This window comes from Anopheles merus, chromosome 2L (assembly GCF_017562075.2).
Source record: "Anopheles merus strain MAF chromosome 2L, AmerM5.1, whole genome shotgun sequence".
In the NCBI taxonomy this organism is placed as follows: Eukaryota; Metazoa; Arthropoda; class Insecta; order Diptera; family Culicidae; genus Anopheles; species Anopheles merus.
The window spans coordinates 46,426,473-46,438,991 of NC_054083.1; the positions used below are offsets into that span (position 1 = coordinate 46,426,473).

At 43.1% G+C, this 12,519-nt stretch overlaps 1 protein-coding gene across 4 annotated transcripts in view; it reads right to left on the reverse strand.

The window, feature by feature from the left end:
* Nucleotides 1-4,822: 4,822 nt before the first annotated feature.
* The window catches only part of LOC121594500 (division abnormally delayed protein), a 129,488-nt gene continuing 121,791 nt past the window's right edge, over nucleotides 4,823-12,519 (reverse strand). For all 4 annotated transcript variants that reach the window (XM_041917808.1, XM_041917805.1, XM_041917807.1 and 1 more), the window contains exons 6-9: nucleotides 12,244-12,428; nucleotides 10,848-11,052; nucleotides 10,463-10,586; nucleotides 4,823-10,336 (exon numbers count right to left, since the gene is read on the reverse strand). In XM_041917808.1, coding sequence (XP_041773742.1) covers nucleotides 10,170-10,336; nucleotides 10,463-10,586; nucleotides 10,848-11,052; nucleotides 12,244-12,428 — 681 coding nt within the window. In that variant the 3' untranslated portion in view covers nucleotides 4,823-10,169. The remainder of the gene's footprint in view (nucleotides 10,337-10,462; nucleotides 10,587-10,847; nucleotides 11,053-12,243; nucleotides 12,429-12,519) is intronic.

The following is a 12,519-nucleotide window of genomic DNA, read 5'->3' on the forward strand; positions in this document are numbered from 1 at the left end:
TGCGCTATGCGTCCGATTATGGCGCTCGCGAAAGAGTAGCATTTCAGCACGTTCTGCTACTGCTCTCTGGCCGCCCGTTTCGCTGAGCCACTGCTGGGTTTTGTGCATTTCCACCAAGAGGGAAATAAAGAATGGCAAAAGAGTCTCGCTCGCCTCCTTTTGGGGCTTTGGGTTTTGGTACAATTAGTAGGTCAACTTCTTTTTCATCATACCGATCTTTGGCCGTGTTTGATTTGTCTGCCAGGAGATAGAGCAGTGCTGTGTACGTGTGTGGTCGTGGGTAGCACTTAGAAATGTTATTGTTACATTTTTCTGGAGAATATAGAGTGTTTCCTTAAACATAAACTTGCGTTTCTAACGATGAACGATAACGAAATAGCATACTATCAGGGGCATTTTATAGCATTACAGGGTTTCCCACGATTTATTGGTCAGTTCCCATGATTTTTTGGTGCGTTCCCACGATTTTTTGGCGGTATCCCATAGATTTTTGGTTCGTTCCCATAATTTATTGGTATTTTCCGATTGGATATCAATTCTGGGAAAGGACCAAAAAATCGTGGGAACGCACCAAAAAAATATGGGAACCCACCAAAAATTGATCGGAACCGACCAATAAATCGTGGGAAACCCTGTAAGTAGAGCTGGTAGCAGGAAATTGTGCAATTCAAGGAGTTTCTTTCCACACATAAGTTTTGACAACAATTTTCACAATTGGTACATTATGGGCTTAAAGTTTGTCGTTAAGAAACTGGTATATGCTGTTCTTTTGTACAAAAATATTGCATAAATTTAGGTGCAAAAGATTTGATTGTGTGTATAGGAAAGAAAAACGCCTTTAATTATGCAATCAGCTCATCAAAATCACCTTTTGACATTATTTAAATCGCTTTTGATGAATGAAAGCTTTATATTTGAATGGTATCTAAAAAATTAGAGATTTTTTTTTCAAAATTGAGCATCATTTTCTGCATCAGTAAAAATAAAACTCACTCCTGATTTTAAAATATACATTCAAAACATCCCCGCGCGGGCAAACCGAAGCACCAACCTCACTTAACCACCTACAGCAACAACAGCAAACTATAATGCACCACACCACAGCCTTCGAAAACACTTTAAATCAAACCATGCACTTGCCGTTCCGGTTTCGCCCTTCGCTCCTCTTCCGGCTTCAGCCAAAAAACAGCAAACGCTCTGAAACGTATTGCGCTCAGGTTGTCTGTTGCCAACTTTTAAATGGTTCAAAATGCTCGGCTGGTGCTTTTATTCGGCAGCAAAGGAGTTTTAGCATTTGTCGCAAGATAGTCCCGCTTGCAGGTTTAGTAGTGTTGCGGAAGAGCCACGTTTTATGGCCGCTATCAGTCGAGAGTTGTTTAGCTTAGCTTCCCTTTCCAGCCAAAGCGGTGGGGTGTATTTATTTATTTATTTAGCCCAAAAGTTTCCACTACAAATCATTTAAGGTGGAACAGCGGGGGAACCCGGGTGAATATAAAATATTCGCACACAGCAAAACACTTTGGCAAATCGATGCGAAAGATAAAAAAAAGATTTAACACAACAAAACCAAAAACCTCACGCCGTTCTATACAAGTTTCAAGAGCAATAAGCGACAGCACTGATGTAGTCCTGGGCAGTGGCAAGAATATGCAATAAATATGGACGATTTTTTTTTTTTTTGCATTTCACTAGTCCTTCTTCAGCTGATGATAAATCTCAAAACTCTAGGCCTCACTGCTCGTGACAGGGCGCTGCTGCAGACAGACAGAGAGTAGCAGCATGCAATTCTCCATTTAAAAAAGGACGCAATGAAAACGGCGAGCTGAAAAAACATTTCCATAGTAAACATTTCCATCAATAATAATGGGTAGTACAGTCATAGTACAACGCGAGTTCAACAAAAAAAGTAGCAAAAGATATTAAATAATTTTCCAGCTACAGCATGATTTTGCATGAACAGCAGCAAAAGTCATTAAAACCAGCGCACAACAACATACTGCACAAGTTGTTGTTTATTTCATCGTACCTCCTCACAAAAAAAACGAACTTGCAAAGCTTAAAATATTCATATCACTGGTCAAAAACAAAAGAAAAAACCACACGAAAAAAGTTACATCTACTCGACACCTTGTTGTTGTTTCTTGCTGCCCGGGGAACATTTATGTGGCAGTGCAAGCATAAAACAAAAAGTCCATACAAGGTTTTTTTTTAAGAGGGGAAAAACATATTTTCCCACACTCGGTCTACGGTGGAAATAACAGAAAATAACAAGGGGATGAATTTCAAGTCGGCCAGCCAGCCTGAAGCTGACCACACACACACGCACACGGGCACGGAACAGTCGGAACAGAAAAGTGGCCCTCCACCACACAGTGGCGCCACCGTTGCCAATAAATCAACCAATGTTTTTTGGCATCGGATCAGCAAGAATTGACCCAGTTACATCGCTGCTCTTACATCGCGAGGCTGTGGCAATGCACGGGTGCGTAGGTCAGGAGCACTAACGATGCACAGGGAGCGAAGGAAGCACAAAAAGTAGTTTGTCATATGAGACAGGATAGGGAAGAACAAAACAAAAAACAGAGAAACTAGTACTTTTGCTCGATAAGAATGCCTGGACATAGGGGAAGCTTTAGAAGGCTATCGCGCGTACGGTGAAGCTTTTTGGGCTTCAAACTCTCTGAGCGAGGAACACATCGAAGTAAAGGGAAGCAGTAAAAGGGTGTGCAAGGGGTTTGATTTACTAGAATCATAGCTGTTTATAATCTGGTGCTTAGAAGTTGTGGCTGTGGATGACATTTTTATGGCTAACTGTTCGATTAAACGATAATATATGCACATACTTTGCATACTCACAGGCGCTTATTTATTAGGACAAATGAGCGAATCTAAAAATCAGTGTTTTGCCTTAAAATATGCAATATGTATGAAAAAACGTTATTAAAAATGATTGAGCTGTTGTTTGAATAGAACAAGCTTGTAGAAAGCAATGATCAAATGTTCTGCATTTTAATACCAAGCAAACTAATGTTTCGGACTTGTAGTTTATACACAATAGAGTAATTGGTTTTAAAACTCTTAGCAAGATAAAGAGAGAGAGAGAGAGGCTAAAAGATGAACAAAATGTTGCAACTAATCATCGAAAAAACACACCCGTAAAGCACGCAAAAACACGCAAAACCAACGTCAACTTCAAAATCCTCCCATCAGCGCGCCTACATTTATGCAATTCGCGGTACGAATGTGGATATTTTTTGCACGACGAGGGACGACCGCTCGAATAAGCAGAAAACCATTTTAATTTTCACCACACAAACACAATGATGCAATAATAGTTAAAAATGAATTACCTGCAGTTTGGATACGAATCCAGCCGGTGCACCTGCCAGGGGACAGGACAGTTTAACCCCCCGCCTCACCAAAAAATCGTGGAAATGATGGCACAAAACAAGCCGCTACAATAAGAAAAACACAACACGCCGTTTTATTTTGTTATTCGTTCAGAATAATATGTTTATTGTTTCCTCTCTTTCCTTATGCACAGTATCGGTTGGTTTGACGGGTTGTTTTTGTTGCAATTCTATTTTTCTTTTTTTTTTGCAGTGTGTTTGTGTTACTTTCCTGCTTTGCAGCTGGAGGGGTTCAATTTTTCAGCAAAACGTTTCCCTACCGCTCGATGGCTATTTCACTTCCTTGTGTTTGTGTATATATTTTTGTTCATTTATGCGTTGTCCAGTGCGTTTATTCATTTTTTGCTTTTTACCCACACCCTCTCTCTCCCTCTCTATTTCGCTCTCATTTGCACCGATTTTATCTCGCACCGAGAGACGGGGGGTGCAGATGGGGAGAAGCAAATCAATTCAAGTGGAGTAGGAGGACTCATCATTTAACACGCACTCATCGATCATCGATTGTGCCTGCCTAGGGGGAAGGAGGGCCCGTCTATTTTTCCTGCATTTGTGTATGTGTGCGCTTGTGAGGAGGTTGTATTGTGAGGTTGCTTCTTCCGTTTTTGTTTCAATTCGTTCCCTATTGCTATTGGTTAGCACATTGTCCTGCTTCGCTGAATCACTTTTCTAGGTGCGTTTCATTCTGTTTACTTCTTGCCTGCTTTTCGACGACAACGACGACGAAGAAAAGGAAAAATAAAACAGAAAACAAAACCCTTCATATCCTATTTGCCTACATATAATACACATTATTACGCTCGCATTGCGCGTTCACACACGGCACACGGGACTGTTGTAGGATGTGTGTGGATTGCAAATTTTCCGATCCATGATCCTGTCGCGCCTTTTTCTTCTCCGCTACGCCACCGCTTCGTTTCCAACAAGTTGCGTGCTTTCAAAACTATTCTTTAATATATATACTTTTTTTTATATATATATATTACCATCCTAGATTCTACCTTATTTACTCATGCGCTTAGTTTAATTAATTTACCGTTTCTTTTTCTTGTTTCCATTTTTTTTTTACTTCCTGTGTTTGAACTGTATTTATTAGATAAATACAAAATAAATTGCGCTTTTTTCCACTCTGTTTTGCTTCACTGCACACTTCCACTTTCGTTATCGCGTTTTTTGTTGATTTTCGCCCCACTTTCATTTCTCCTGTTCGCTCTCCGAACAAGTTTTTTTTAACACTTATAATGGTAATAATTTTGCCGTACAACTTCCTCCGTCGTCGGGATGAAGTCGTATGGGGGGAGTGGAGGGAGTAGGTAAGGAGGAGGGATGTTTGGTAAGTTTTGCCTTGTCCACGAAGCCTGCACCTGCATAGCTAAACCGATTGCAAGCTTTAAGGGCTTTGAAAGCTTTTTTTCCCCGCTCCCTGTTTGCATGTTTACCACGGATTTCGAATTTTGTTCCAGCGCGTGCGCAAGCGTTGAAAATTTAGAACTACAGGAAGCGCTGTACGCTTACGAGACGGGATGAGGGAAAGGGAAAACACACAAACACAATGATGCAATAATAGTTAAAAATGAATTACCTGCAGTTTGGATACGAATCCAGCCGGTGCACCTGCCAGGGGACAGGACAGTTTAACCCCCCGCCTCACCAAAAAATCGTGGAAATGATGGCACAAAACAAGCCGCTACAATAAGAAAAACACAACACGCCGTTTTATTTTGTTATTCGTTCAGAATAATATGTTTATTGTTTCCTCTCTTTCCTTATGCACAGTATCGGTTGGTTTGACGGGTTGTTTTTGTTGCAATTCTATTTTTCTTTTTTTTTTGCAGTGTGTTTGTGTTACTTTCCTGCTTTGCAGCTGGAGGGGTTCAATTTTTCAGCAAAACGTTTCCCTACCGCTCGATGGCTATTTCACTTCCTTGTGTTTGTGTATATATTTTTTGTTCATTTATGCGTTGTCCAGTGCGTTTATTCATTTTTTGCTTTTTACCCACACCCTCTCTCTCCCTCTCTATTTCGCTCTCATTTGCACCGATTTTATCTCGCACCGAGAGACGGGGGGTGCAGATGGGGAGAAGCAAATCAATTCAAGTGGAGTAGGAGGACTCATCATTTAACACGCACTCATCGATCATCGATTGTGCCTGCCTAGGGGGAAGGAGGGCCCGTCTATTTTTCCTGCATTTGTGTATGTGTGCGCTTGTGAGGAGGTTGTATTGTGAGGTTGCTTCTTCCGTTTTTGTTTCAATTCGTTCCCTATTGCTATTGGTTAGCACATTGTCCTGCTTCGCTGAATCACTTTTCTAGGTGCGTTTCATTCTGTTTACTTCTTGCCTGCTTTTCGACGACAACGACGACGAAGAAAAGGAAAAATAAAACAGAAAACAAAACCCTTCATATCCTATTTGCCTACATATAATACACATTATTACGCTCGCATTGCGCGTTCACACACGGCACACGGGACTGTTGTAGGATGTGTGTGGATTGCAAATTTTCCGATCCATGATCCTGTCGCGCCTTTTTCTTCTCCGCTACGCCACCGCTTCGTTTCCAACAAGTTGCGTGCTTTCAAAACTATTCTTTAATATATATACTTTTTTTTATATATATATTACCATCCTAGATTCTACCTTATTTACTCATGCGCTTAGTTTAATTAATTTACCGTTTCTTTTTCTTGTTTCCATTTTTTTTTTACTTCCTGTGTTTGAACTGTATTTATTAGATAAATACAAAATAAATTGCGCTTTTTTCCACTCTGTTTTGCTTCACTGCACACTTCCACTTTCGTTATCGCGTTTTTTGTTGATTTTCGCCCCACTTTCATTTCTCCTGTTCGCTCTCCGAACAAGTTTTTTTTAACACTTATAATGGTAATAATTTTGCCGTACAACTTCCTCCGTCGTCGGGATGAAGTCGTATGGGGGGGAGTGGAGGGAGTAGGTAAGGAGGAGGGATGTTTGGTAAGTTTTGCCTTGTCCACGAAGCCTGCACCTGCATAGCTAAACCGATTGCAAGCTTTAAGGGCTTTGAAAGCTTTTTTTCCCCGCTCCCTGTTTGCATGTTTACCACGGATTTCGAATTTTGTTCCAGCGCGTGCGCAAGCGTTGAAAATTTAGAACTACAGGAAGCGCTGTACGCTTACGAGACGGGATGAGGGAAAGGGAAAACACTGTCACCCCCTCATTTAGCGATTCGGAAGGTAATTTTCGTTTTTAAATTAGTTTCCGTAAGAGGGATTTTTTTTTCTTTACAAATTATGACTCGAATTTTGAAGACTGATTTCTTTGCTACCGAACCGTGGCTAAAGGGGGTGGGGGGGGGGGAGGTGTTTGAAGGGGACAGAGAAAATCAACACATGCACTGTTAAAAGAATACTACAGAAACATAATATATAATTGCAAACAAACAATCAAACAAAAAATCCTAAATCTAAGATATATCACTGGAAGTGGAATTAGCATTTGAATGTTAATGCTACCTGTTGTTGTTGCTGTTGTTGTTGTTGTTGTTGTTTGCATTCCTTTCCGTTTTTCGATCCGTTTCTTCTTCCGCAAGTTTGTGTTTTTCCTCCCCATTGGTTTCAAGTACTCTCCCCTCCGCGTACGTTTGGCGGATGAGTTTTGACATGTTTGTTACTTTGACAACAAAACCCCCTTTTTTGCTATATTTTTTTTCTCTTTTCAACGCACGGAAGTAAAAGGGGTTCATGCATGGCACCATAAGATTACGCTTCCCTTTTCGCACACCCTTTCCCAAGAGGTCGTTCTGTCTGGATCGGTCTGGTTCTGGAAACGAGAACAATTCCACTCTCTCTCTCTTTTTCTCTCTTTTTTTTCTCTCTCAATCGCTTTCTGTGCAAGTGTGTGCGGTGTAAACTATGTGTTAATTTAAACATTTCCCTTCGCTTTTCGTTCCCTTGCACCAAACTGTTAAAAGTTTGGACGCGTTACGGAGCGTTACGGATCAGACTGCGTATGATTCTGCCCCCCCCTTTGTCCGCTTTCCCTTTTTCCCACGCTTGTAGTCGTAGTAGTAGCAGTAGTAGTATTAGTAGTAGTAGTAGCAGTAAGTAGGCCCGTGTAAACAACAATCTACTAACAATAAATTAAATTTTGCACACTCTCTAATTTTGCACACCTGCCTACAGCTTCCAGAAACCGAAGATCACCAAACACACTCGCCAAAGCCACACACAAACACACACATTCCTATTTTCTCTCTTCCTCTCTTTCTCGCTCTCTTTCGCATACCGGATTGTATTCATCTTTGCTTAACTCTCCATCTTCTTTTCCCACAATCACAGATAGTTCAAACAATTGGGTTAGCATTCCGTGCGCTACTACACTTCACAGTTGACCGTTTTTTCCTACTATTACTTTTTGCTTTTGCTTTTAATTTGTCTCTGTGTTTGTCTCTCTATTGCGTAACGACTTCCGGCTCGTTTCACACACACATACACACAGATAACCACACAACCACGACTGTGGTGGGGGCAATCTTCTTCTTCATTATATGGTGATTGCATCCCTCTCCCAACGTTCTATTTTCACGCTTGGGCGCAACAAACCATACCGTACCATCACTACTGTACAACGAATCATTCCTTCTCGCGCACGTTCTATCGCAAAAACAACATTTCCGCATTTGACAACACCTGCGCACCAAAACACAACAAACAAAAAAAAAACAACCTTCGCACATACACACTCAAAAATGTACACTTTTGTTTCTGGACTTGATCGAATGATTTTGAAAGAAAGAAAAAAATATTGGCATTATTTTCAGTTCGATCGGCTCTCTATGATACAGCGTACAGTGGCTTACCATACGTACCATGTGTCTGATTGAAATTGAGTAATAATGCGTTTGTAAATAAAAAAATACAAAAAATACAGCAGCCATGAACTAGGCAGAGCACATTTTAACTTGATAATGCCACATACCATGCCGATAGGCGTGCTACGAAAAGGAGCTACTTTTGTGCTGCAAATGGCACACGCTTTCGAAAGCGGTAACAATGCCGCCTAACAGTATGCAACTCGCATGCCAAAACTCGACTCGTTTGCAACGATTCGGGGAAATTCATACTGCTCTTCGTTACGTCCGCGTGATATCAGTTGCTCGTCCGACACTACCGAAAGCAACACAATATCAGGGACTGAGAGTGTTCCCGTGTTCTGATACACCGTCTGGCACACTGGCACGGCGTCAACAAAGTGTCTTGCGAGTGGATGTGCGGTGCGTGTAGAAGAATTTGTTAACTAGTGTTTAAGAATCCATGCGTAGGTTGTTTTCTTGCGGGCTTGATTCTATGTTCCTATTTTGAAACGATAAAAAAACTGCTTCTTCCACTTCTTCATGCTTCTTTTTTTTTAAATCTTGGTTATAACTGTTGTTTGCATCCCGTTTGCCCGCTACAGTTTCGGTACGGTAGCAGGCTAGGTGATTGATTTTAAGTTAATTATTTACATAATGTTTTCATGACCGATTCGATTCTTCCATTCCTGCTGCTTAAATCTGCACGCATTTCCTTATTCATCTTTTTATTCCATGTTTCTTTTAGTATGGATTAGTAGAAAGATAAGATGATCATATCGTGATTCTAGGATGAGTTTGTTTTTGTGATTTTTTTTTGCTTTGCTTTTTAATTCGGTTTTTTGATAATGGTCTAGCTACGATATTGATCTGCTTTTCTTGTTTTTTTTTTTTGTTAACGACTAATTAAAGTAGACATACTCGTTTGAGAAGAGATGATAGAGAGATAGAGAAAGAGAGAGAGAGAGAAAGAGAGAGAGAGTAAGAGAGAAATAGACGAAATGGAACGTCGTGCAGAATGATCCAATGACTGACAAGGGGTTTGAAAACAAATCTTGATTTCTACGCAATAAAAAAAACACATTTTCGAATTAAATAAATGACAGTGGAAGAATCATCACGGCATTAAACCAATAGAGCGCACTACACTTACGCCCCCTCTCTTTGTGTTATCGGTTGGCTCGAATGACTTCTGAAATCCTACAAACAAAACCCCACCATGACACGTCCACGAGAGATCAAGTTTCGAAACGTGATCTTTCGGTTTGAGATTTGCTGAGCAGCCTGTTTAGCTGCACCGTGTGTATACACAAACACACACACACATCATAAAAATAAAAGAAGCTGGGCCTTTTCGCGTATAGCTGCCGGGGTATGATCAACCGGAAGCACCTCTGGTGCTGAATTCCAATGCTAGTAACACGAAACAAACCCCAACCATCGTAGTAATAGGAAAGCTGCCCACTATCAAAGCTGAATTTCGTTTCGTTCCCGCTCTCCTAACAGTTGACTTAACGAGTGACACAGAAAAGAATGAAACATCAAATAGTAAAACAGACCGTGCATGACTTATCCTTGCGATTGCAGTGACTCCGAAGGGTATCACACGGCCGTCCCACACCAAGACGGGCTGCGGGAATACTAATGCATTGACTATAAATCGGTTGTCAGCACACGCAAGGGGGAACACGCCAAACACACGCCTTTCGGTACTTAATTGACGACCTTTCCGCCTGAACTGGGTTGCGTTGCGCCGGCTCGAGGAAGATCGTGTGTACGCCGCAGCAGTGTGTACGTAGTATTTCGCAGCCATATTTCGTATTTTCATGCTACACTCTTTCTTACGCTTGCTTCTCGAAGGGTGTGTCGTGTTAATCCAGAGCAGGGACAGGAGGACGGGTGTGTGTGTGTATGTGTGTGCGCGCCAACAGTCCCTCAGTGGCCGCAGAAGTCGTTGCTGAGCAGTAGCACCTGCAGGCACACGGCAACCACGGTGATTAAGCTCCAGCAGGAGCTGGTCGAGATTCGTTTCGCGGCGCTAACATCGGTGTGGCTGGGCGTGACGTTGGGATTGTCTCTGAAAATGGTGCGCGGGTTGACGTCTGCGGGAGAAGGGATGGGAAGAAGTGTGGACGGTTAAAAATGAGATATTTAGAATGTACATTTTAATAGACAGCCACCGAGAAATAGAGCAAATGCCAAACGTGCTACCGTTAAAGGACACTTACCGTCACCGGAACCCGAGGCCAGATCGCCATCCTCATCGTCGTCGGAGGGGTACGAATCGCCCGAACCTTCCGCCATGTCGGACTGCATCTTGTCTACGTCACTTCTGAACGTATTGGATGAGTACTGGGGAGCACAATGGGGAATAAAAACAGGATATTAGGAAAGATGGTAGCAATTAGAAGCAGTTTTACTTAATTTTGTATTGAAGATTGCATAGCGTTAGGCGTCAAATATAGAGCAAACGTCAATAAAACGCCTAAATGTATGCAATTTCGTACACAAGAGGTTTAAAAAGCACCTTTTTACCATTTCAATAGTCTTTCTGCTTGCTTTTTTCCTCCTTTTCTACAACTCCTAAAAAATGCCACACCCTCCCCGACTTACCGCTTTGTTCACCGCCGTCTTGAGATTGATGAGCCGATCGACGAGCGTCTGCATGTGGGGCGAGACGGTCGCGCTCGCATTGTACACCACCTCCGGGTTGTACCGGTCGCCGATCGTCGTCACCACTTGCTGGGTGTAGTCGCTCAGGCTGCTGCCCGTCCAGCAGTCCTCGTCCGTCGGGTGGTAGTCTTCATCTTCGCACAGCCTGCAAGCAGAGGTAAGCAGATCGCACACAAAAAAAAACCAGCATGAGATTATGCAGCCAATTAAAAGCTCCATCTCGTTTGCGCCCCAAAGGGCTGTTCGTATGACGGCGAACCCGGCAGTTTCCGCAATCTGACAGCGAAACCCACGCATGGCGCACATACTCAGCGGCAGCGGCCATCCCGCATCAATCCGGGCGCGCATCATTAACACAGTGACACCCACGCGCGCACGCGCGTCTTCTTAGCGGGTACGGCCCGCCCCGTGCGGCATGACACAATCACGCGCCACCCTCCGTCGTAACATGTTCGCTCTTACCGCGCAAACAATGGAACACGATTGTTGCATGCCCGGTTCCGTCCAAAAGGTGGCCGGTATGGCGGCATATGTGCGCTTGTTTCCTTTACAAACCCCCACTCGAATGCAATGATTGCAACACCTCACTGAGGCAGCAAATCGAAACCACCGAAATCACCGACAACCCTTTGCTACTTCGCCACCACCGCCGACGTTGTCTTGAGACTCGCACGGGTGTGCAATTAATCGATTCGATTGTTTTCTAACAGGGATGTCTGTGCACGCGGTTTGCAGAAGGTCACACAGGCGGGTGGGGGGAATTGCGTTCTGTGCGATGGAGCCAGGCGGCAGCGTTGGACGTTCGGTGTCGGTGAGGATTTCGTTGCAAGTTAATGAAACGCGCAGCCTGCACAAGCAATTTCATCACGGCAGGGGGTTTCGGCTTGGTGGTGGCTCCGGCGTGAAAAGATTCCTTTGTAACACGCACGATATGCGATGTAGAGAGAGAGAAAAAAAAAGGCAACACATCATGCCGTGTACTGCAATGTGTTCCTCACTTAACCTTGATTGATGTTTAAAATAATAATAAAAAAATACCCCCATCAAGCTGTTATGCAACTAATTTGCCAATGACTTTGAGCTGCCCTTAAACCATTGAGCGGCAGAAAAAAAGAACAAGCACAAGGGTGCAATCTGCAATCTACAAACTGCACATGGGCAACAATGGCAAAACCGGCGGATCGATTCATGCTGTCATCAGGCTGTAATGCGTCAATTGCTGCACCCTTTCGGTGCAACGCATCCAGAGCAATGGGCGGCAATGGCACACGCGGAAGGAAGGAAACAATCGCGGAATGTTAATTAGTATCATGCGGGTGCCCGGGTAAGCACTTACGTCGTAGAGAGCTGAATGAACAGATCCTTGTTCTTGTCGATCGTCATCTCGAACTGGAGCATCTCGTTGTTCGGTGCGAGCGGCCACTTGCTGCTGCCCGCCAGCGTCTGCGGTGCATCGTCGTACGATCCGTCGGCCAGATATTCGGATGGCATCATCGACGGTACGCCGCAAGCTTGTTCGACCTGTGAGCAGGAAATGGAGGAAATACGAAAAAAAAGAGAGAACGAGATATTAGAATGAGTTGAGTAACTGAGCTTTCCATTTACAAAAAAA